This window comes from Monodelphis domestica, chromosome 4 (genome assembly GCF_027887165.1).
Source record: "Monodelphis domestica isolate mMonDom1 chromosome 4, mMonDom1.pri, whole genome shotgun sequence".
NCBI lineage: Eukaryota > Metazoa > Chordata > Mammalia > Didelphimorphia > Didelphidae > Monodelphis > Monodelphis domestica.
This window is the reverse complement of record NC_077230.1, coordinates 236684649-236708883: the sequence shown is the minus strand read 5'-3', so window position 1 is coordinate 236708883 and position 24235 is coordinate 236684649. Positions and strand designations below refer to the sequence as shown.

At 36.4% G+C, this 24235-nt stretch overlaps 1 protein-coding gene across 7 annotated transcripts in view; it reads right to left on the bottom strand.

Moving 5' to 3' along the window:
* Nucleotides 1–24235, bottom strand: part of CADM1 (cell adhesion molecule 1) — a 354670-nt gene that overhangs the window by 66600 nt on the left and 263835 nt on the right. For all 7 annotated transcript variants that reach the window (XM_007494754.3, XM_007494753.3, XM_007494750.3 and 4 more), the window contains 2 exons: nt 10264–10410; nt 8854–9006 (listed from right to left, as the gene is read on the bottom strand). In XM_007494754.3, coding sequence (XP_007494816.2) covers nt 8854–9006; nt 10264–10410 — 300 coding nt within the window. The remainder of the gene's footprint in view (nt 1–8853; nt 9007–10263; nt 10411–24235) is intronic.

Genomic DNA, 24235 nt, shown 5'->3' with positions numbered 1-24235 from the left:
GTTCTGATACCTTATCAAGGTGTCTGAAGTGAGGCTGTCATCATAAAGTTTATTCCAAAGGAGAACAAGTTGTGATAGGCTTTATCATCCTGGAAAAACTTCAGGCCAGGGCCAGGAAACAGTCTCCTTTTCCAAGGACCAGTAAACCTTAATAAGAAATAGGTTGCCAGACAATATATTGGCCATTTGGTGATGAAATATTTTGACTATGGTGACCCATGAAAGAAACAAAACTACAAAATGGCCCTCGATCCCATGTGACTTTAGCTTCTTCAATAAATGTCAGATTATCAAGAAAGGGAGCAGAGAGGGCTAAGAATCATATGAATTTTATACTTTCTCTAAAAATACTATATATTCTATGTTCTCTTCTGTGTCTAAACCCTACTTTTCTTCTATTTCATTTCCTGGCTTCTTCCTCTCTCTTCAACACAGTGAATGTTCTATGGAATTTGACCTTCATGCACTTCTCCCTCCGGCAATCACATTTTCTCTAAGGGTTTTAAGTTCACTGTTGCCATTTTAAATAGGAAATCCTAATCCACTGACCAATGAGTGGGAATATTACTGAAAAAAATTGAATCTTACCATGTACTCATATTTTAAATTATCTAGAAGAGGGAAAAAGAAACTCAATTGAAAGACGACTTACAAGTATTCAGTGGAAAAGTAAACGACCTGAAGGAATTACATTTTCATGTGTCCAAAAGCATTAAAACCTCTTTTCAAGATATGTTTGGTCATCTTGAATTGTAGTGCTGATGATATTTATTTGAAAAATAACCACCATGATAATAATTACAGCTTTTATATAAATATCTGTTGCAAAAATGAAGTATAGAAATTCTTTTAAGACATTGAACCAGATGAAATCAATATGTATTTTTATAGTTGGTGATTTCAATGAAATGGTGGGAATAAGGGTAGATGATGACAAATGATTGGAAAATGTAGATCAATAAGTAATGAGAAAGAGGTCAAAAACTTATAGAGTACGTCTTAAATGAAAATGGAAGGACAACAAAGAAAAATGGAAAAAAATTCTGTAAAAATTTTTATAGAAAATTTTCAGATTCACAACTTTAGTAGTAGAAATGACCCTTAAAAGAACAAAAAATGAGAAAAGCAATCCATCAACATACATATCTAGGATAGACAGTACAAACAGACGAAAAGCTAAGTCTGGAATTAGACAGGAAGAGAAGAAGGGCTCTATTTGCCTTTGAGAATTTCAAAACTTCTTTAATGACCCCAATGACTAGACAGGAATGATAGAAAGGAACTCTATAGAAGTCAACAAAATTATGAGATGATTAATTCATACGGTATCTGAAAAGGACACCAAAGGCAAGATATAACTAACATTTCTGAGTAGATCACAACTTTAACATCACACACTGAAAGATGAAGGGCATTAAAAATTCCACTGTGCATTTGAATTGTAGACATGCTTCATGGTGGGGCAAGAGGGGGCACCACCAAGAGAACCTCAACAACTAGAATAGTCTATACATACATCAAGTGTGTCATTAGTGAAGGTCTTAGTAAGCAACAGGAGGGCTTCAATAAGTAATAATATTGCACATTACTGAGCCTAGACAAGATGGTTCTGTCTGAGAACTGAACACACCAAAGAGCCAGTGGAAAAGATCCATTATCACTCAAAAGAGTTTACCTGAGCCATCTGCACACAAAACTAGGTAAATGAAGAATGTATATTATTCAGAAGATGACATGCAGTTAGATGAATAACCAACAGAGCCAATCCATCAGCATACATGTCTAGGGCAGACAGTTTTAACAGACAAAGAGTTGGGCCCAGAATTAAACAGGAAGAGAAGAGTGGCTTGGTTTTGCCTTTCAGAAATTTCAAATTTTCTTTTATGACCCAAAACTTGTCCCAAAAACAAAGGATCTTCTGAATATAAGTCTTCTACAGGGGTTGTTACACTAAAAGATATATGACACAGCAGTCTTCAAATAAATTTTAAAAGGAGTAGTACTTAAAGGATAATGGAAAGGAACATGGTGGGTACAAACAGGCTACAATACACACATACATACCTGCATACACACATGCAATGGTGAAGAATCAGGGGAAAGGATGCTAAGAAGAAAATGGATACTTAAAAAAGAAGACAGATTAGTCATACAGAAGGTAAGTGATGGACATGTGGTAGAGGAAGGGACTAGGTCTACACTTTCATGGGTATGAGGAAGTCTCTCGTGGGATAATTACCTCCAACAATACAGCTTTGGCATCTTCCTGACATGCAGACATCTCATTCTCACACCCAAAAACCTCTCATGGCTGCTTACTGCATAGGAAATAAAATTCATACTTCTTTCCTTGCCATTCAAAGCCTTCCATAATCTAGTCTCACGTGTTTTGTTGTTGTTATTATTCCCTTCTACTCACAATTCACTTACAACTAAACTGGTTTATTTATGACATCAGAAATTGGTCATGATTGCCTATCTTAGGGTGTGTGCTCAGCTTTTTTCCATTGCTGGAATGTTCTAATTCATACCATTCACCTTTTGAATTTCTCCCTATTCTTTACAGGGCAACTTTAAATATCCCACCTTTATCAGTCTCCTAACCCTTTCCTTATAGTTTAAAACAACTATCCTCAATCGATACATTAGTACTAGGAACACAAAGATATAAATGGACTAATTCCTTTACCTTAGGGACTAATGTTTTATTTGGGAATAAGAACACATAAGTAAAGATATGTATAAAGAATATATGAGGAACAGAAAGAAGGCCAATTTGGCTCTTTTCCTACCAACTCCCAGATCATATATGATATACTCATAAATTATAAAAAATACATTTTTTAAAACCTTACTTTCTGTAAGACAGATGACATATTTTAACCCAGGATGAGCTGACTCCAGGCCTGGTGCTCCATCCACTGTGCAACCTAACTACCCTCTCGATATACATCTTCTTTCCACATCACCATCCTCTATAACTGTAAGTTCAACCAGTACAGGGTCTGTATATTACCTAAATATTTATCTTCATCTAGACCCTAGAAATGCTGCTCAGTACACAGCAGACACAGGGAAAAATCTGAAAAATCAAGAGTCACCTGAACTCCCACAAGCTCACAGGATCATGGTGCTTTGACTCAGAACTCTTAGTAAAAGAAGGTGTCAGATGGTAGTCCGACTCACTATGAATTGAGAGAACCTCTTAACAATATTATTAATAAAAGTGATCAATATTACAGGTCCTGGAAATGATTGAGTAATAATATTAAAATTAATATTAATGATATTAATAAAATAATAATTAATATTAGAGGTCCTGGAAAGGGTTTGGAGTAAAGACCATAATAATAACATGACTAATGAGAAAAGGACAAAAGAAATCATTATTAAGAATACAAGATTGAGAATTAATTTTACTCCATGAAGGTTTATTTAGAAGATCATTGGTATTTCCTTTTTCCATGCTATATATCTCCACTGGATGACCCATTGTCACCTCAAACTCCAAATGTCCAAAACTGAATTCATGATCTTGTTCTCTGCTCTTTCTTCCCTGTCCAAATGTCAACATTGCTGTCCCTGGTATCAGTGCTCTTTCACTACAGAATCCTAGGAGTCCCCTTGGGCTCACTGTTCTTCCAATCATACTTATTAAACATCTCCTGGGTTGCTAAGGGCTGGATTCAGACAAAGCTCAGAAATAAAATATGGCAAAGGTGCACTTCCTATACAATTGGAACTTAAAAAGCCAGCACTGGACAAGACACAGAAAATAACATACATAAGAATAATAATTGCACAAGAGAAATTGTTTTCTAAACTTATTACACTGAGGTCAACAAGTCAAGATTATTTCCCATTTGTTTTACTCTCCACCATTCTAGCCACATTCTGTTAATTCTACAACCACAATCTGTCTCCTTTTTCTCTCCAACCCACACTTCCACTCAAATCATCTTAATTGTGGCCCTATATTACCTTTCCCATGGACTGTGTAAATTATTTTCTCCCTTCCCTTCTCCAATCTATCCTCTACATAATTGCCAAATTAAATATTAAAGCAAGGATTTATAAACACTAGCTCCCCTTCTTAAAAAACTTCAGTAGTACTCTATTACCTGTGGAATAAAACACACACCTTTAGTCTAACATTTAAAGACTTCCATAGTATGGCTCCAATTTATCTTTCTAGGATTATTTCATATTATTCCTCTTCATGAAGTATATATATTCCAGAAATGCTTTCTCTGTAAATTGTATTTCAACTCATTATGACTTGGACAGCTTTTAACTATGAATAAATAAAAATTTTATATATATATATCTTAGAAAGTGTTCAAAGGACAGTCAGATTTCACTCTATTTCTGGGCAACATATCATTATTCTTCCTTTTACCTACTGCCCTATTTCATCTATGCCTACTGAAAATTCCAACTTTTTTAAATTAAAACAAGAACAACACACTTACCTTTTGTCTTTAGTATCACAAGAGCACTAAGAGCTAGACAATTAGACTTGCCCAGGCTGACATAGCTTGGATGTACTTAAGGTCACATTTAAACCCAGTTCCTCCTGACTCCAGGTCTGGTGCTCAGTAGTCCCTGATTGCATCTTTCTTGAATGCCCAACCCATGTGACACTTTCCCCAGAAAACTTTCCCTGATTTCTTCAAGAAAAAGTGGCTTTTCTGACATAAAACAAACTAACAAATAATCAAACAAAAAAACTCAACTCTCCTTTACCCTAATTATAATCTACCTGGTTCCAACTGTTATGGTCTCTACTTCTTCAACTCTTAGCCCCATCCTAGCCAAAAACCCTTAAGGATGAGGGAACTGTATCATTTTAGGGGGAGGTATTTTTGGGATCAGTAGAATCTCCAGAGGTGCCATGGTGCTAGAGGAACTGTATTTACACCCTGCTGTTGACAGATAGGTAAGTCACTTAAATTTTTGGTACCCTATGTAACTACAAAAAAACTATAGGTGGAAGAATGAATTTTTATGAATACATCATGTTTATTTATTTATTGCTTGCATATCATATATAAATAATAATATATTTATATAAATAAAATAATTACTGAGCTACAAAAGTACACTGAGTTTCCTCACTGGGAATCACCTATACCAATAAATCAAAGGTCCAAGCATCCTATATCGCACTGTTAAAATACATTCTTAGTACATAGCAGTCCTTTCTTTGTACAGTAGTCATTTATGGTGACATTGAATTTAATTCACTAATGTAATAAATATTCTGAAGAGTGGGAGTGGTTTTATATATACGCATTGAAAAAAATGTGATGTGATGGCTATAATTTCTAATATATTCAAGCACATGTTCCTTACTGATGTTTTTTTAAAAAGAAGTTATATATTTAGGGTCATAGACTAAATGACAATCAAAAAGTTTAGTGTAATCTGAGGAGTCAATAACATTTTACCTTAAAATTAGTCATTTCTATGTAAGAAAATATGTAAATAAAGAGGAATTCTTTCAACATAAAAGTTCACTTGAGATGAAATGATTTGCCATTAAATCACTAATATACAAAAAAGTAATTGCTATATTTAGAAAAAAAAATTAATCTTTGGCCATTAATGAAAATAACTGTATACACAACTAAAGAAATACATGGAGATGAAAATCTAGAAGAAAATCCCATGCAGGAAAGACCCAGGAATCAGCAGCAATGAAGTGTCATGTTTTTTTTTAGCTAACCTCAAATCTATGAAAGAGATAATTATAAACATTACTCCTACAACATATTAAAAAAAAAAGCAGAGCCATGTTAATTATAACAAAAGAGGAACCTTAAAACTGATCAGTAAGTGAAATCTCACTCTAAGACCCTTTAAAATAATTAGGTTCTCCTGTTCCTGGAATCTTAAGAGTGAACACTAATCTTAGAAGGACAGCACTGTAATAATATTAGCTACTATTATCAGTGACTATATTAATCTTAGAGCAGTGTATACACACACTCTATCATAACTCATGAGTAATAGGATAAGGAGAGGCCTGTAGTACACTCTGCTTGAAAGAAACAAACTGATCATGAGTAGAAAAAGTAAATGAATATCTTAACTAGCAAGCGAATGCATGCAAAATACCAGAGAAGAGTTTTCATTTTTTTCTATGGATGAGATAATAAACATAATAGTATCTTTAGAATGGCACAGAGAACATTAACAAATATCCATCTCTTGGCCCTATAATTATGCTGAAGTTTTTTGCTGAATGCATCCAACAACTAATAGAAACACACACTGAAATGAACATCTTCAACCTATCTGGGAGTTTGACAGCTGTGTAAAGTACATATGGCATTCCTTTCAGAGTACCATACGTGGCAAAGGAGATGCTAATACATCATTCTTCATTCATTATAATATCTCAAAACCCTAAACCTTGGGAGAAAAGGTTTGAATATATAAGTATCAGTGAAAATTGTCAGATTTCAGAGTATGAAAGATTCAAACATTGATGACAATTTTATTCTGTCAAGGAATCCTGGAGTAAATTCAATGGAAAGAATAGTTAATGAATGTGTAAGACTAGCTGCAGAAAGAACATCTATTGCTATTAACTTTCAAGTATACTTAAGTTCTTGCCTCTGAATAAATAAAAAGCAAGAAACTGGTACATTTAAAATAATCAGATTCCCCCCACAAATTATTCCAAGCATAATATCTCAAAAAAGCCTAATCTTGGTATGTCCCTCCTCCCATAAGGAAGGATTATTTACAGTCTTAATTAATTAGACTTGCAGCCTGTGAACAAAAGTATCCGTCACTGAAGTTACTATTTGACAATGGACAGATATGTCTCTGAATAATCAAAGGTCTATATGTTTCAGAGAAAAATCATGGGTTCCCTTGCAAGCAGCTAGGTGGTGCAGTGGGTAGAGTGCTGGGCATGGAGTTAGGAAGATCTCTTTCCTAAATCCAGCCCCGAGACACTTACTAAGCTATGTAACATTGACCGAGTCACTTAACCCTATTTGTCTCAATTCCTCATCTATAAAATGGGATGTAGAAGTAAATGGCAATGTCTGCCACAGAATCTCCAAATGAGGTGACAAAGAGTCAGGCATAACTGTAAAAATACTGAACAACAACAACCCTTAACAAAGAGACTGAACAAAAAGACTGGGAGGTAGGAATAATTCTGACTCCTCCTCATGTATTTTATAATCTTAACAAGATGATTATCCTCCTTTTTCTTGTCCTATATATCTCAAGGAGCCTAAAAAATGCCTTGAAAATTCAAAGAGCTGTAAATCCTGTTAAGTTTAAATATTGGCATCCCAAACTTAGGATATCTGTTGAGAGAGCACACCGGATGGCCAGTCAGAGGCCTACATATGTCAGAACTTACTCTGGAAAGCAAAAGATGTATTCCCAAACTAGTACTAAAAGATAAGAACTGCAGACAAGCTCTATAGAATATTATACCCTTGTAAAATTTCAAGGCAGTCTTCTCAGGAAAACCTTTTTTCTGTTCTGTTTATCTATAGGCCTGATATGAATTTAAACCTCAATCAGACCCTAAAATGAATACCTCAAAGGAAATTAATATTAAAATGTGAGCATGGGGGAGACTTTAAAGGACAGACTTTTGAGAAAGACTACCTCAAATTAGTAGTGATTTGGCTGAAGAGTACATAGGCTTTAGGGGATATAAGGTATGATTTGATTTTGGGAAGGAAATAAATTTTCTATTTACAATATTGCATTTACAATAAAGCAACAGGATAGGAGTTACATAAACACATACAAAATACAAGACTGTCCTTCATATTTATCTTTTCTTCTAAATCTCCATATCATTATGCTGAAAAGCTACAGTCTTCTACCTCAAATAGATTTTGATTCATCATCTCCTCTTAGGTATAAATCAGAGCTCCTCCCTCACTACAGTGAGTGTCCCTGATGCTCTCACTATAAAAAAACCACTTCCACTACCTACCCTCACCATTCCCAAAGTGGCTAATGCTATATGAACTGCACCCACATATTGAGTCCTATCTGGGGGCAAGAAGAAGATGCAGATTACCTTTGACAGAATAATATTTACCAATCATACTGAAAAAAAAAATATCTGTATAGAAACCCAGTTATAGGTGTGCTGCTGAAAAGCATATTCAAGTGATTATGAGAAAAGAGCTTCAGTTCCCTGAAGGTGAGCTCAGCATCACATTAAAAGTTCTGTGCTTATCAGCATGCACTCCTCCAGGGAAGCTTTTAACTCTTTACTTTTCTGTGGCTGGAGTTGCCTAAAGCCCAGGATCATGGAGAAATGCTTTTGTAGTCTAATCCTATGTATACTTATTAAACAAGGACAGTCAGTCAAACCAGGTTAAAAGAAATCAACAACAAAATACGGAGTGTATCTTAAAAATAATTAAGAGAGTTTCATTTTTAAAAATTGGAAATAAGGAACAGATATGGGCAGCCCATCTCTTTTTTCATTTTCACCGGAAAAAAAAATAAAAAAAGACGCTGGTTGTTAGAAGCAATCATAATCCATGTGGTCAGTGATTCAATGATGAGTTAAGTTTTTGTGACCTTTGCTTCTGAAGCTAAAGGTTTGGAATTCAGGGAAAGGTGGAATCTACAATAACAGAGTAAGCATATTTGCTTGGGTAAAACAGATTATCTCTTATAAAACCAAAATGACATCAGATGATTCTTATCTAACAGCAGGTCATTATAGCAATAGACACCATTAACCTCTTCCCTGCTGTAAGGAGATACCTGGTTTTACAGGCACTTCACACTCAGTTCCCTGGCATTAAATAGAAGTTTAAAAGCCTTCAGGTGAGCATCCACCACATTTCTTACCAAGCACTGTGATAGTAGTGTAAATTTCCTGTGGGGGATCAGTGTAGAGCTGGCAGAAGTATCTTCCTTCATCAGAAATTGAGACATTTGTCAACGACACTCTGAGTTCACTGTTAGAGAAATTCACTAACTGAAACCTGCTGTCCTTCAAAGCTGTGGAACAAAACACATCATTAATGATTGGGAGGACGACGACAGAAAGTATATTTTCCTCCCCAGACTTGGCAAAGTCAGATGCCTTAAAAGACAGCTAAAGAAAAGAAAAATAATTTGTTAAATCTTTCTGCATGTTAGTGGCTTCTTCCTACACTCTCTATTTCCACCTTGAGCTTCTTCTGTAATTACATTCTAGACAAATAACCCTGACCAAAGGGGAAAACACCCACCCACCTTGGCAAAATGCCAATAACAATTGCTGTCAGTTTTGAGCATTTATTCATAAATTATTTTGGGCTTCCTAGCAGCAGATAGATAGACATAAAATGGGAGAGGAAGGGAAGGTTGTCTGCTCCCCATTCCACATTGCTAACTATACCCAGCTTCATAGCATGGAATCGATTACGAGAGGCATGAAGCAGGAAATCTGAATCACAGCGAGCGTAATATACGTGGGCTTTTTATTTACCTCCAATATTTACTGTTGAAGTCCTTATGGTAATTTTGACAACAGCTAGCTTACTACAGATTGACAAATATTCATCTGAAACAAAGGCAGTTGGTATCTCTTCCTATAATTGTTCCCCCTTCCCTTTCCTTGTTCTTCTCTATTACGGGTGATAGAAGGAGAGTCAATGTCTGATTCTACTATACTGTAAAGCTTTTGGGTGACAAATTTTCAGTGGATTATCGACAATGAAAAAATTCTATTCTTACCTTTGTCCTCTGCTGAGTCCTAATTTGAACCATTTCGATTATATACAATTTAAGTTTAATGATTAGTCATTGTGGCTTGAGATTTAGAAACATTTCACCAGGGAAACCTAGACACAGCTTCCTAACCCTAGAGGTAGTGGCAATGGCAGACTCGGTTTTGTCTTTAGGGGTACAAATTGCCTTGAAAACTTCAATCTTCAAACCAAACAGATTACCTTTCAGAATGCTATATTTTCCTTGCTTTACCCTATTTGAGCTGTTTGTGTCAGCTAAGTATTTGCCACTCAATTGCAATTCACCTTGAATTACTACAATCAATTCCTATTGCAAAGTAAGACTGTCTTACTTTAAAAGGGGACCATCAAGGTTTCTATTAAGCAGAAAGATTATGATTGCACATCTCATCTTCCCTCTGAAGAATCGACTAAACTTTAAGCATCTAACATTAAATTAAAAAGGAGCCCTTCGCAATCTCTTTATCAAAATTACTAGCAGCAAAAGAAGTTGCCATCTAATACTACAGGCATGGAAACTTACGCCTGAAGTCCCGGAAATAAATGGTCTGTCGGTTGGGATTCAGTAGCTGGATCACAGAATCATCACTGTTTTTGACTCGGCAGCTGATGGTGGCAACTTCCCCCTCTACTACGGTCACATCTTCTGTAATCAAATTTTGTCCATCACCTTAAGAGAAGAAAAAGATAAAGGAAAGACATTAGGAGAGAAACATTACAATTATTATTACAATATAAGTAAATTACCGCTGTCATTTCCATAGTATCCCTCAACAAGAACATAAAATGGAATTATGAATATCTCATTTGTCATTTGTTAGTATTCTGCTGGGTTTATTTTATAAAGATGATATAGGGAAGGATAAGTAAAAACACTTTCAACTTCTAAATGCAATCTTCACATTCATACTCTTGAAGTCTATCCTCTAAACAACTTTACACAAGCTTTATGTCAAGATACTAAGCCCTGTAGGAACCCCCTTTATTTATGATTCTGGGCCACCACTGCTTTCAGCGATAATTCAGCCCTTTGCCCTTAGTACTTTCAAATGAAACTACTAGGGGGAAAAAAGTAACCACTCCTTTAGCCCCCCAGAGTTGTTAATCCACCTAGTTCTGGAATTCCCCTCCTGGACTGAAAGGTTTTGATGGGAGAAAGTGGGTACCTGCTGAGGCTATCTACTACATTTAGCTGGCTCTAAACTATCAGACCAGACTGTGCTTCACATCTCATCTAATAATATCTAATCGTAGCTAACATTTATAGAGTTCCAACATCTTCCACTGTATGGGGCGCCTTACAATTATAATCTCATCTGACTGTCACAATGGGAAGAAAGTGCTATCATTATCTTCATTTTACAGATGAGCAAAGGGAGGCCAAGACCACACAGCCAGTAAGTGCCAGATTGGAACTCGGGTCTTCCTGACTTGAGTCCCAATGTTCCATCCACTGGGTCACCTCATTGTTTTGAGCTGTATCGCCTGGCCATACTCCTATCCCATCCAACATGCAATTCTGCCTCTTGCTCTGGGCTAAGTAATCAAATCAATAATATCATACTGCCATGGCTCCTAGAAAGGACTGATCTATTCCTTACCCAATTAGATGAAATGATTCGTCATCCTTACAACCCCCCTGATTACCCCCTGGTCACTATGTTATAGGAAGCAGCAAGGCAGATGGATAGAATTCTGGGGCCGAGTTCAAATCTGGCCTCTGATATTTACTGGCGGCAACACCCTGGGCATAATGGCTTGCCTTAATTCATTGGAGAAAAAAAAATGCAAACCACTCTAGTAATGGTGCCAGAAACTCCCCTGGGCAGTTTGATCTATGGAGTCACAACACTGTGGGATCCTAGCAGGGTACAGAAGTCTGTCAAGCTCATCCATGTTATCAGTACCTGGCACATCATTAGGACTTGGTCAGGGTTTTTTTTTTTCTTTTATGTATCCTTTTTCAAGGATGGGACAAAGGAGAAATCCAGAGCTAGAAGTGATGATGTTAGGAATACTGACTCTCCCGAGGCCTTGAGTCAAATTTTTATTCTCCTATGTGGTGACTGCAGAGTGAAGAGCCTGGGAGCCCACAGTAGCTTTAGAGTACCGGCCACTCGCCCCTATGTTAGGCAGCACAATATTTTGTTCAGTATCTACTAAGTGGTGGGCACTAGAAATAAAGGACTTTTCTCACAATAACTATATAAAACAGGTGTTATGAATATTATTAACTATTTTGCTGTTGTTGTTGGTTTTTTAACCCTTACCTTCTGGAGTCAATACTGGCTATTGGTTCCAAGGCAGAAGAGTGGTAAGAGCTAGGTAATGGGGGTTAAGTGACTTGCCCAGGATCACACAGCTGGGAAGTATGTGAAGCTAGATTTGAACCCAGGACCTCTTGTCTTTAGGCCTGGCTCTCAATCCACTGAGCTACCCCAGCTGCCCCCTATTTTTGTTCTTAAAACCCTTACCTTCTGTCTTGGAATCAATACTATGTACTGTGTTCAGTCATGTCCAACTTTGTGACCCCATATGGGGTTTTCTTGAGAAAGATACAGAGTGCTTTACTACATTCTTCACCAGCTGACTTTACAGATAAAGAAAATGAGGCCAACAGGATTAAGAGACTTGCCTTAGTAAATGTCTTAGACAAGATTTGAGCTCAGGAGGAGGCTTTTTTCCTGATTCCAAGGCTAGCACATTGCAAGCTAGCTGCCCATTAACTCTTATACAGAAAAGGAAACTGAAGTTCTAAGTAGTAAAGTAACTCACTGATAATACGTGGTTGGCTTAGAGTTGCCAAGAGGATTCCCACATCAGAGATCTTTCCATTAGCCATACTGCATACCAGTCACATACAATTCAGTAGACACTTATAAAGAACCTGCTATGCAGTATCAAAGTATAAAAAAGCGATATATATATATATATATACACACACACACACACATACCTATATTCCTGCCTTAAAAGTGCTTTACTATCTAGACAGAGAATCTATGATTCAGAGTACAATACAAGAGACCATGTGCCAAGAAATAAGGTACAGACAATAAGTACAGGATGATATCCCAAAGGATGAAAAATCAGTGTGGGTATAAGTAGTCAGGGTAAGTTATGATTATATTCAATACTCAATACCATTTATGAAATGGTGACTAGATTAATAGAAAGTTAGGCACCGGCATCCAGACTATAAAGCATGGTTTCTTGCCTTTGAGAAGCCTATTCTTTCGTTGGAGAAACAGAGGAGACTCATAAAAGATACAAGATATAAAACTTCACCTCATGGATATGGTAAAGAAGTTCAGCACCAGAATTGCTGTTTCTCAGAGGCAAAGGGCAAAAATGGATAATTTTTATAGAAAACTAAGATAGGACAAAAGTCACAAACATTCAAATTCTCTAGCAATAGAATTATAATGTAGGGGCAGGACTTGCATATGTCATCAGCTCTCTGCAGAGGCACTTTGTACACGGAAGATGGGGTTCCATTTTGTGGAATATGGATTTGGACTGAAATGGCCTTCTGCCAAAACAACCCAGAAACAGTACACCACCTACCAGAGGATTAGAAGAAAGCAAACACAAGAGACAAGGAAAAAATTGCTGGAGCTACAGATAAATAAAAAGTCCTAGTGATTGAGAAGCAAGCAAAAATGATGCCCAACTTTGAGAACTATGAACCGGGGAATTAACCTGGTGCGTAAGTAACCAGGCCCACAGTGTTTGTAGGGAGCAAAATGGCAAATTTGCTCCAGTTTTATACTGCAGGAGAGGCTTGCTGTGATTATAGTGTTACAGAATAGCAACAAACAGAAAAAGTGATCAGAAAAACAGAGTGATGCTTATTTTTTCCTTAGCGAATTACTGTGACAAACACTGAATTTAGAAATGAGCTGGAGGGAAAATCTTATTCCCAGATTTGAGAAAAGAAAAAGGGGAAGGGAATTCCTGCCAATCAAGCAGCTTTTCAAGGTGCTAAAAATCTCTGTAGTCTTACTAGCCCTGGCAAAATTATGCACAAAAAGGACAATAAGCTTATTTCTTCAGGGGAACCCAATCTACTGAGAAAATTAAGGAAAAATTAAACTGCTTGATTCAAATGCTGTAACTGTCGTTAAGTCATGGAACTTGCCTTGAGAAGACCAGAATACAAAATCATGGGCTCTTTCATTGTTAGAGGCATTTCTTGTTGCTAAAGGAAGTTTATTAGTAATACAAATAAGAACCTCCCATTTATAAAAGGTACATGCAGAAAAGCCACAGTGTGATAGGCATTAATCTCTTCAACATAAACCAAGGACATCCAGGTCTTGGCTACAATCTCTCAGATACAGGAGAACTTAATAAAAACCAGTTCCAATTCAATTATGTCCTAATGGAATACTTCAGCCTAACAATAGCTATACAGCTCAATTTGGGATAGTGCTTTACCCAGAATCTAAGGTTAGATTGTTCTGGTCCTAGAGTACTGTATTCACGTTGTTGTATATAATTACACCATTCCCCCTACTCCACCCTTCCACAGGAAAAAAGAACCAAGTTGATTTTGTATCTTTGGCAATGAAACAGAAAAGTTTCTTTTAAAAGTGACACCTTATAATAAAGATATCTCAAGGAATAAAAGACTGGGTCAATTTAATGTGCTTTTTATTAACTAAATAGTGCAGGTTGGCTTTTTGAACTTGCTGAAGAAAATGTGCTCCACAAGCCCAGAACAGTTCCATTATCAGTATTATTATTTCAATTCTCTAAGTCCAATGCCTCAAAAAAAAAAAAAAAAGCCAATTCTCTACGCCTTTAACATAGCAACAATGCTAATGCCAAAAAACATTTAAGTAATAATGAAATATTTTCCTCAAAGATGTCAAAGTGCTGTGGCTGGTGGTGAGAGCCTGGCGATGACACCCCATAAGAGAGCCAATCAATTCTAGCAGGCACCTGGGTGGCAGCTGTATTCAGTGTGGCTCCACCCTCAGAAAAACCATAAGGGGCCTGCATTGGAACAATAATGAACCTATTTATTGAGGGAAAGGAAGTGAATGACAGTGATGAAAATATGATATGTGTGTCAATACTCTGAACTGCCTGCAGCCTTTATGTAAAAATAATTTCTGCTCACATCCTCGAGTATTTTTTCTGAACAGAAGGGTGCACTGTGACTTGATAAATTTCCCCTTGAAATAGATATCATGACAATTAGGTTGTTACAAAACACAATTTGATGTGCAGCAGAAGGAGAAAAACAGCTAACTCATATGTCTCTCCTAAACAAACCATTTTTAAAACCTTTTTTCAGTTTTCTAAAACTCAATTAAGATACATACAGTAGAAGCAGAAATAGCACATGCTCCCTTCAGAAGAAATCAAACAGGTACAAGCAACTGTAAGCATTAAGTAGGGCTGTTAACAGCAAGCTCATTTATTTTAACGCTTAAACAATGTTTGATACAGTTGGAAATTCTGTGCTACTAATTGGTATGGGTGGGGTTTCTGGAAATGGAGGGAAAACGAAATTTTTATTTATATCTGCAACTTGATTCCCTGAAAAAAAAAATTCTATTTGAGTCTTTATAAGTAAACATCTCCAAGGCATTCCATAACATTATTGCCCTTACAGGCCTCCTGTAAAAGTTCTCTAGCAAACCAAGAGTTGCTAGCCCATTACATGAAAGAGGAAGCACATTATCTAAAAAGATAACCCTTATTTTCGTGCTTAACGACCATCACAGTCTAGTTAGTGGGAGTATTCAGCATATAAATCTGGGATTAATTCTATTTTCATTTAGCTTTAGCTCATTTCTTTCTTTCCTCAACTCTCACATGGCTAAAAACACTATATGCAAATGTATAAGCCATATTAAAAATTGGAACTGCATAAAAATCAATCAATATTCCCATTTTCTAAGAGGAGAGACCTGGCTACAAAGGTAGGAGCTCCACGGCCCCCAGTTTAGAAACAAAATGGGAATTCATTCACCCTTCCTACCTATAAATTATTGCTTGTAGTGGACTATATGACATTTTTCTCCTAGGATATTATTCTCTTCTGTACTTTGAATATTTACTTGTACTTAAAGGAAGCTAGCTTACTTCAAAAGTTAATGTCTGATTTAAAAAGAAAAAATCCTTAATTTATCTAGAATACAGTTATGTACTTCAAAATGAGAGTGAAACTGTACTGAATGTAAAACATCCTATTTACTACTTTCTTTGTTTTTGTTTTTATCAGCACACTTTGCCCCTGGAGTATGAATTTATTACCATGGTATGGAGGGTATTTGCAGCACAGAGAAGAACTCTTACCCCCACAATGACTATTAATAAATAAAGGACTACATTTATTGTGAAAAAGTCTCTCCAGTTGAATCTATAATAAAAGGGTAAGCCATAACTAAAACCAAATTCTGCTTTTGCAATGGCCAGGCTGTAATATTCCAGATACTTAAGATACACTGGACTCTCTTAACAAATAGATAAGAGTTGGGCTAAGAGTTTGCCTAACTTGTGACATGAGACATAAATGCATATGAAGACAAAAAGACTTCCAATTTACTTCTTAAAAAGCAAACTCATGTTAGGGAAACTATTTCTCCCTGGATACAACTAGATTCACTATTATCTCAGTACAGTAAAATGTCTAAGCTGGAAGAAGAGGTATGATCAAAAGAGCAGGTTTTATGTAAAACACACCAAAACACCTACCAACACCCCACCATACACACCAGTCCCCCAAATCCAAACATTCTGACAAATTACAATATGGTGGAATCGTTTTGGGGAGCTATCTTAATTGAAGATAGCACAAATGAAAAGTTCAAGGGCTGTTAAACATGAATAGATACCAAAGGAAATTATCACCAAACTATAAAAGTGTCATGTGTATATCTTTAAAGTGCTATGTAAATATGTCTTTTGTGGAACATCCCCAATTTGAAGTATGTCTTCCACCTAAAAGATTTTTTGGTGCTTCATTGTGACCCATAATCTCCTAAAAATATTATGAACCTCATTGGTAGGTAATGGGTTTATTTTTTTTTTCTAATGACTCTGCTCAGCTTCAGAATGCTATCCCATTAAAATATTTTTAGAATTTTAAATCATCTGTATTTAAATTTAATAAATTACCTGTATTTTTCCCTAACATTTCAAAAAAACTAAACCTATTTTAGGGGGGGAAATCTAAAGAAGAAAGGCTACCAGAAATTTAGACAGGAGAGGAAAATCCTTCTGTGAAAGATTCAAACTGCAAATGTGTTCCCCAAGACTATGTAAACATAACATTCCCTACAAATCATTAACAAAGCCATTAAGATTTGATTTCTATCTAAGCAATTATTGTCAGCATATTTTGTACATTTGCTTTAAAGGACTCAATCCTATCTTTCAATTCATTATACTGCTTCCTGCATTTACAGTTTCATATCAAATCAGAAACCTATTTAAATTAATAAGAATTACTGTAAAAGTAATTTGGAAATAAATTATTTGAAGTTCAATCCACGAAAGCTTTTGATGAAAGAATTTTGTCCCATTAAAACACTTGAGTAATTTCTTCAGTAGTCCGATATGCAGATGAAAAAGGCAATAGGACACAATCCCTAGAGAGAATTCCAGCCACTTTGGGTTAGGGTTAATATCAAGACCATCTATGTATTAAAACAACTTTTCATTTTCCCAAACAATCAGTGTCTCAATCTTCATGAATACTTAAATATTTACTCAAAATCAAAGGTATTCAATCTGTCTGCTGTTTACAAAGCTTCTTTTAACCTTTTTAATCCCTATCCATATTCCAATACAACTAAAAGCAGCAACAGTATCTAGATCTGTAGTCTAGTATCTTTATTTGCAATGCATATTTTGATCCTATACCACAGAAACAATCATTATTAATTAAAAGGCACCATACACAGAACTAATACACAGAACACAGAAATAATACACAAAATCAAATCAAGAAATGCATGAGGCCCTAGTAGGTACCAGAATATGAAATCCTTCATTCCTGCCATTGTGCCCTTCCTTCACCAAATGATTTCTATCCCCACCCCAAAAAAATACACATACACACACACTCATACACATAAATATACCAACAAAAACCAGAATAATATTTTAAAATATTATTTACGCACATGTGGAGAGAGAGAACACATAGTAGTCAGTTTTATTTTGTTTCGTTTGTTGTATTCAAAAGAATATTGTATTTTTGTGGAAATGGTCAAGATGTCAAAAGTTTCCCCAAGCGTGACAGAAACTTGTGAAAGAGATTCATCTCGGTTTTAATCTAATCTCCTTTAATGATCACTAAAGGTGAGGCAAAAATTGTAACAGCAATTCTGTCTCAGCATTAGATTTTTCTTTCAATTAAAATTGTTGATTTTCCATGAATACAAAACAAAAAAATATCATCTGACATAATATTAAGCTATTCATGAATATTCTGTATACACATTTCTTGTTTAGTTGACTAATGGCAAATTAACGTTCTCTATTTTAGCTTAAACACATACTATAGGTATGTTTGATTAGCATTGAATTCCAAAAGCTGATTGCTATGCATACTTTGATTATGTAATTACATAATAGAGTATAATGGCTCCTTTGGAGTCATTATGATCTATATGGCAAATATGTTTCAGTTTTGCTATAGTTTAAATACACGTTGAAATGACAGCTCATAACAAGGAGCCACTTTTGAGTCTTATCAGCTAAATGGGCATTTTCCCATTTATCCTAACATCTCCTTGACACCAATTAAGGCCTATTGTGTCAAGCTACACATACTTTCGAGAAATTCCATTTGTTTTCTTGGCATTCAAAAAAAAAAAAGACATTAATTTTAGAAGCTGTATATTAAGCAAAGGACCTAGGAAAAAAAACTGAAATTCCATTCTTCATCCACTCTTTGAAAGGTCTGCAGGAATCACATCTAGTTCATTAATCACTGTTCAGACAACCACAAGGGGGTTAAAGACGGAGTTTCACCTTTAACTCTAAAATTCACACGAAAAAAGAACAGCCACAAATACTGATGCTCAATGATGGTGGCTTGCCATAGTAATATGATGAACCAGTAGCCCCATTTTCTAGCATTCTATTATTAGAGTCCAGAGAGATTTCTATGATGTATCAGAACAAGGTTTCCTACGGCTCTCTAGGATACTGTAATTTAAGTGGAAAAATGTAAGCTCCCTGTGGGTAGCAACAGCGCCCTATTTATCTTTGGAGAACCTGTTTTGTTCAGCATGATATGATGCCTTTTGTATCTCAGATTTTTAATCAGTATCTCTAAAAATGAAAGTAAGTTAAATTTTAAGTGCTACATTAAAGCCCTACACCAAAATATCACAATGGCATAAAAAGTGACCCTCAGATTATTAAAGGCTGTGCTAATGAGGCCAAAGATGTGGCAGGCTCTATTACCAGATAGCTAGTTCAGAGAGCGAAAATCTGGGCCTGGAGTTAGGAAGACTCATCTTCCTGAGTTCATGTCTGGCTTCAGTACTTTCTAACTGGGTAATGAGAAAGAAGTGGCAGACCTTGGAGACCAATGGAGAAGGAAATGTCAAAATACTCCAGCATCTTTGCCAAGAAACCTCCCAAAGGGGTCAAGGGTTGGGCATGACTGAAAAAAAAAAACATAACAAAACAAAATAAACTGAACAACAACTATGAAGCTGGAAAGGGTTCATGTATGGAACTACTGATGACATGCCTGCTATGTTCTAGCTGTGTTTGAAGAAGCATTATCACCAGAATTTGGTCACCAGATTAACTTTCCTGCTTCACCCACCATTTTTTTTAAAATCCTCAGAACCTCATGAAAACCATTTACTAAATTACAGGTGGTTTCCACTTTATTTCAGGATTTTCACCCAAGGAATATTCTCACCAAAGAAATGATGGATCTTCTAAAATTTTGATGAAAAAATATTTTTTTTGAGAGTGAAGAAAAACTATCATGGCTCCTTTTATTTTTATAATAAACTCAAAATTAGAAAATTCTACTTGAGGAAAGGAGCCTTAGAGATCACTTCAATTCTCTATTATCCAAGTTTCAAGAATAACCATTTCTTCTTGTCTTTCTCGACAAAATAATTTCTTTTGCTATACTAAACGAAAGGTGGGTGACCCGGCTCTCAACTTTGAAGAGGAATCTGCACCAGACTACATTCACCTTTGTGTTATTAGGCTTGCACATTAAAACGACTGAATAGAGAAAGGTCAAGCACAGTCCAAGTGGCATTTACATACAGGATTGGCATTGCTTTCCTGAAAAGAAACATCGATTAGATATCCAAAAACTCTTTTCAAGGGAGACAATGACAAAAGGAGGTAGTTTAAGTATCCCTAACTGAGCTTCTTCAATTTCAACTACTACATTAGCTAAAGTCCTTAAAGGACTCTAAACTCAATAGGACAGCTTAATCAGTGCACACAGCAAAGCACTGCAACCAAACTGATTATTACAATTAATGTCTGGACAGCCTAATCTCATAAAATTAAGAAGGGCCATTCCTGTTATAGAATATTTACAATAATCCACTGTTTATTTCTTACTTGAGGAAAAAAAAAAGTGATACCTAACATTAATCCTGGTGCCATGATTTAGTTTTCACATCAAAATTTACTTATCAAAGAAGCTAACAGTAATAGAAGCAACAGGAATTAAAAGATCAACACTAGGAAAATAACAAGCATCAAGTAATCTTTTTGCTCATTTCATTTAAAAAGCAGGCCACAAAACAGGCCTTTTCATCTTCTCACTACTTTTCATACTTGGACAGCTTTTATGCTCTTTTCATTTATCAAAGAGATAGCATCTTCTTCAAGAAAAGTAAGATGTCCTAACCTTGCGGTAAAACTCCCTCCAGTGGACAGGCTTTACAAATATCAAAAAGAAGTAAAAATAAAGGAAAGACAGAAGGATCCATTCGTATATTTTTATTTATCATGAATAACAGGCAAAATGATTCATTTATGCACCATTTAACACTAAAGGTTGCTTTTCACACCAACTCTAAAGCACAGGTAATAAAAATATGTGAATGAGAAAACTGAGTCCTAGAGAGGCTCACTTCTCCTGGGCCACATGGCTAATAGACAGTAGAGCTGGGCTATCTCTCTAGGTTTGTGTGAGGTTCTTGTCCTACCTACCTTAAAACTTTCTCATTCTCCTTTTGCTGACGCTCCCTCTGGGTCATGCCCATTTACACTTATGAACTCAAATGGTCTCCAACCACCACATACTTTCCAATCCTTTCACTCCTTATATCCTACAATGTACTCTACTGATCCAGAAACATTGTCTTCTTTGTTGTTCCTCCCCTAAGATAAGCATTCTTTGAATTCTGAGGTTTTTCTCGGTGTCCTGAATATATTGAACTTTTCTTCTTCAACTCCATCTCCTGGTTTCCTTCAAATATCAGGTAAATCCTACATTCTTCCTCCAGTTCTCTATGGCAATATTTAATTGTATTTTAACCATATTTTTTAGGTAGAGGGGTGGTGCAAAGGATAAAGTGCTGAACCTAGCATCAAGAAAGCCTCAATTCAAACCCAGCCTTAGAATTTACTAGCTGTGTGTCTCTGGGCAAGTCACTTAACCTCGACCTACCTTAGTTTCCTCATATGTAAGGTGGGGATAAAAATAGTACCTAACTCCAAAAGCTACTCTGAAGATATCTGTAAAGGTCAGAGCAAAGCTTAAAGCTCTATAAAAATGGTAGCTATTGTTATTAACAGCAAGCTATCCTCCGAGCTGGACTTTGGAGAAGAATGTACAATTGGAAGACAGATGTTCCTTGCTAAGTTAATTGAGTTGGCATTGCAAGAGACTTCTTTTCAATGGATTTGATTCTGTGGTGCCCATGGAGAGCAAAAAGAGAATAAAAAGATGGTTTAAAATTGGGCTGTTTCAGCAACAGCATAAAACTTGGTGGTTTTCCAGTCTTCCAACATTTACCAAGTCTCTTGCAGACATAATAAATGTACCACAGCTAGAAAGGCCAACTGTTGATCTCCTGTACCAACTATTTTGCACATGAAATGAAAATATGACACTGTACACCCTCAGGGATATAGCAGGCAACTGCCTGTGAGCACAGAAACTGGTTCTGCAAAATAAGATCTTCCTTGTATATGGACTTCTAGAGGAGAAGTTTGTACTTTGATATTCAAAATCTAATTCTAAAGGGAATGATGGGCTTCGATAAGTGCCAGTGACAGATAAGACACTGGGTTGGAGACACAACAACTCTGCCCGGAGTCCTACGTCCCAAAGGTGTGTGAAGCCTATGATGAAGGAGCAAGGATCCAACACAGGTGAGGATGATAGTTCGTGCCTCTAAATTCACAGCTATCTGCATATAAAAACTGAAGTCAAAAGAAAAAACTGCTTCTGCTGCCAACTTCAGAATAAAAATGAGCAGTCATGGTTCCAAAAAGGTTGATCCATTAGTCAAATTTTGCTACCTAATGGGTCTTTTCACAACTCAAACACAACAAAAGAGTTACATAAAATACTCTAAACTTAGGCTCACAGAATTTAGACCTAAAAGGAAATTCATACAACATCTCATACAACCCCCTTTTATTTATAGACAGGAATCAAAGGCCCTGGGATCAAGTGACTTGTTCAAGGTCACACAAACAAATAGCAGAACTGGGGTTCAACCTTACATCTTTGGATCCTAAATGCAGTAGAAAGCTCTGTAGAACACCTGGGTCCGCATCCTACACACAACCCTCAGTTTCCTTCTCTATAAGATGGGGAGAATTAATACATATGCCACCTCTCTTACTGGATTGTTGTAAGGAATGGATTTTGCAAAATTTAAATTGCTACTTAATTATAAGCTGCTTTTGTTATTATTATCACTCATCCCCTTCTCATCTTGGTGCACTTTACATTCACTGGGGCTCAACAGAGTTCTTACAATATCATCTCCCTCTCTGATTCTCTGCCTGGAGCCTCAATGAGCAGGGCACGTGCATTTCTCTTGTTCTTTTGTACCCAGCTTTTAAGCAACCAATTTAATAATGTCTGGCCTTTGGAGAGAGGTATCGTTATTAAACCTGGGTCACTTTATGCTTCAACTCACTAACTGCTGTTTTTTCTCTACATTTGCCTCCAGGGTGTTAAAAGATTAACAATTTGTGTAAGATATTTAAAATCTCAAGGCTAAAACATGCAACAATAATTACTCTACACACACACAGGTACAAAAGGAGTGAATGTGAGTCTCTGACTCTAGAGGCAACAGAAGCATATTATTTCATTTCCAAAGTTTAAAAAAAATTAAGATAAAATCCAATCCTCCCCTGCTTCTCTGGGCCTATTTTACCCTTCTGTATATTAATAAGGAAGCACTTGAAAGACCATTTAGACTTTCTGGTACAAAAGAGTTAAGAGAGAGAATAATGAAAGAACCTAGTGGGCCTCATTTATAGTCTTCGTGTTAAAAAAAAAAAAATAGCTAAAGTAGTTCTCTGAGCACATAAGCATTTTAAACCAAACATTCAGTCTATCAGCATTCAGCACCTTCTAATATGTGACAGTGATAAAATTAATTCTATAACCAGAGTCTAAATACAGGGCCTTTGGTATTTAGAGAGAAGTCATCTGTGTTCTGCTGAATGATCCTACCTCTAAAGGCAGCTCAACTCCAACTTCAGACATTTACAGTACCTGCTTCAAGGGCATTCATTAGTATTGACAGTCTGTGTGACTGAAATTTGGCTGCAATACCAGTCTCCCTCTGCATCTCCACATTCATTTTTCCTGCCAACAAGAGCCACTGAAAGCCTTCCAAATTTAAAGCAGAGAGTCGACAGGACAAGCAAGTAAGGATATCAGTTGGAACACATCAGATATGGACTCCGAGTGAATGTCAGCATCAACTGACATTACGGCAGGAACAGAAAAAGGGGGACGGGAGGGGAGCGATGTTTCATATTCTTATTCGAGAGAGCATTCTGAGTGTGTGTAATATATTTTGTTCAAGAAACAGCTGTAAATCCACGATAATCATCATGCTGAATAATGCTGCAACATTCAAGTTACTCACATTTCCTACCAGGAAGCCAAGTAGTTTGAGACTATTCTATGAAACGGCAATTTCTTAGCTGGAAAATTGGGTTTCGGTGACTAAGGCTTTTATTGATGAGTTATTCACCCTATCAACTGCCAGTCATATGGCAAGTGGTATTTTTTAACCTCTGAGCTCTTAAGTATGTCATCCCAGCTGAGCCTGAGAAGAAAAGTATCTGAGCTAGAAAGCTCTTTAAGCCACAGATTCTGATGGAGGGCCAGAATATGGAGAGAAGGAGATGGCCGAAGGAAATTGCAAACTCTACTCTAACAGACGTCCGATTGCCCAGATCCAGATCTTTTCTTCTCTCAGGACAAAGACTTTCCACTGTGGCTGATGTGCACAAGTACTGCCCCACCTGGTACCAGCATTAGAGAGCCTCCGAGGAGG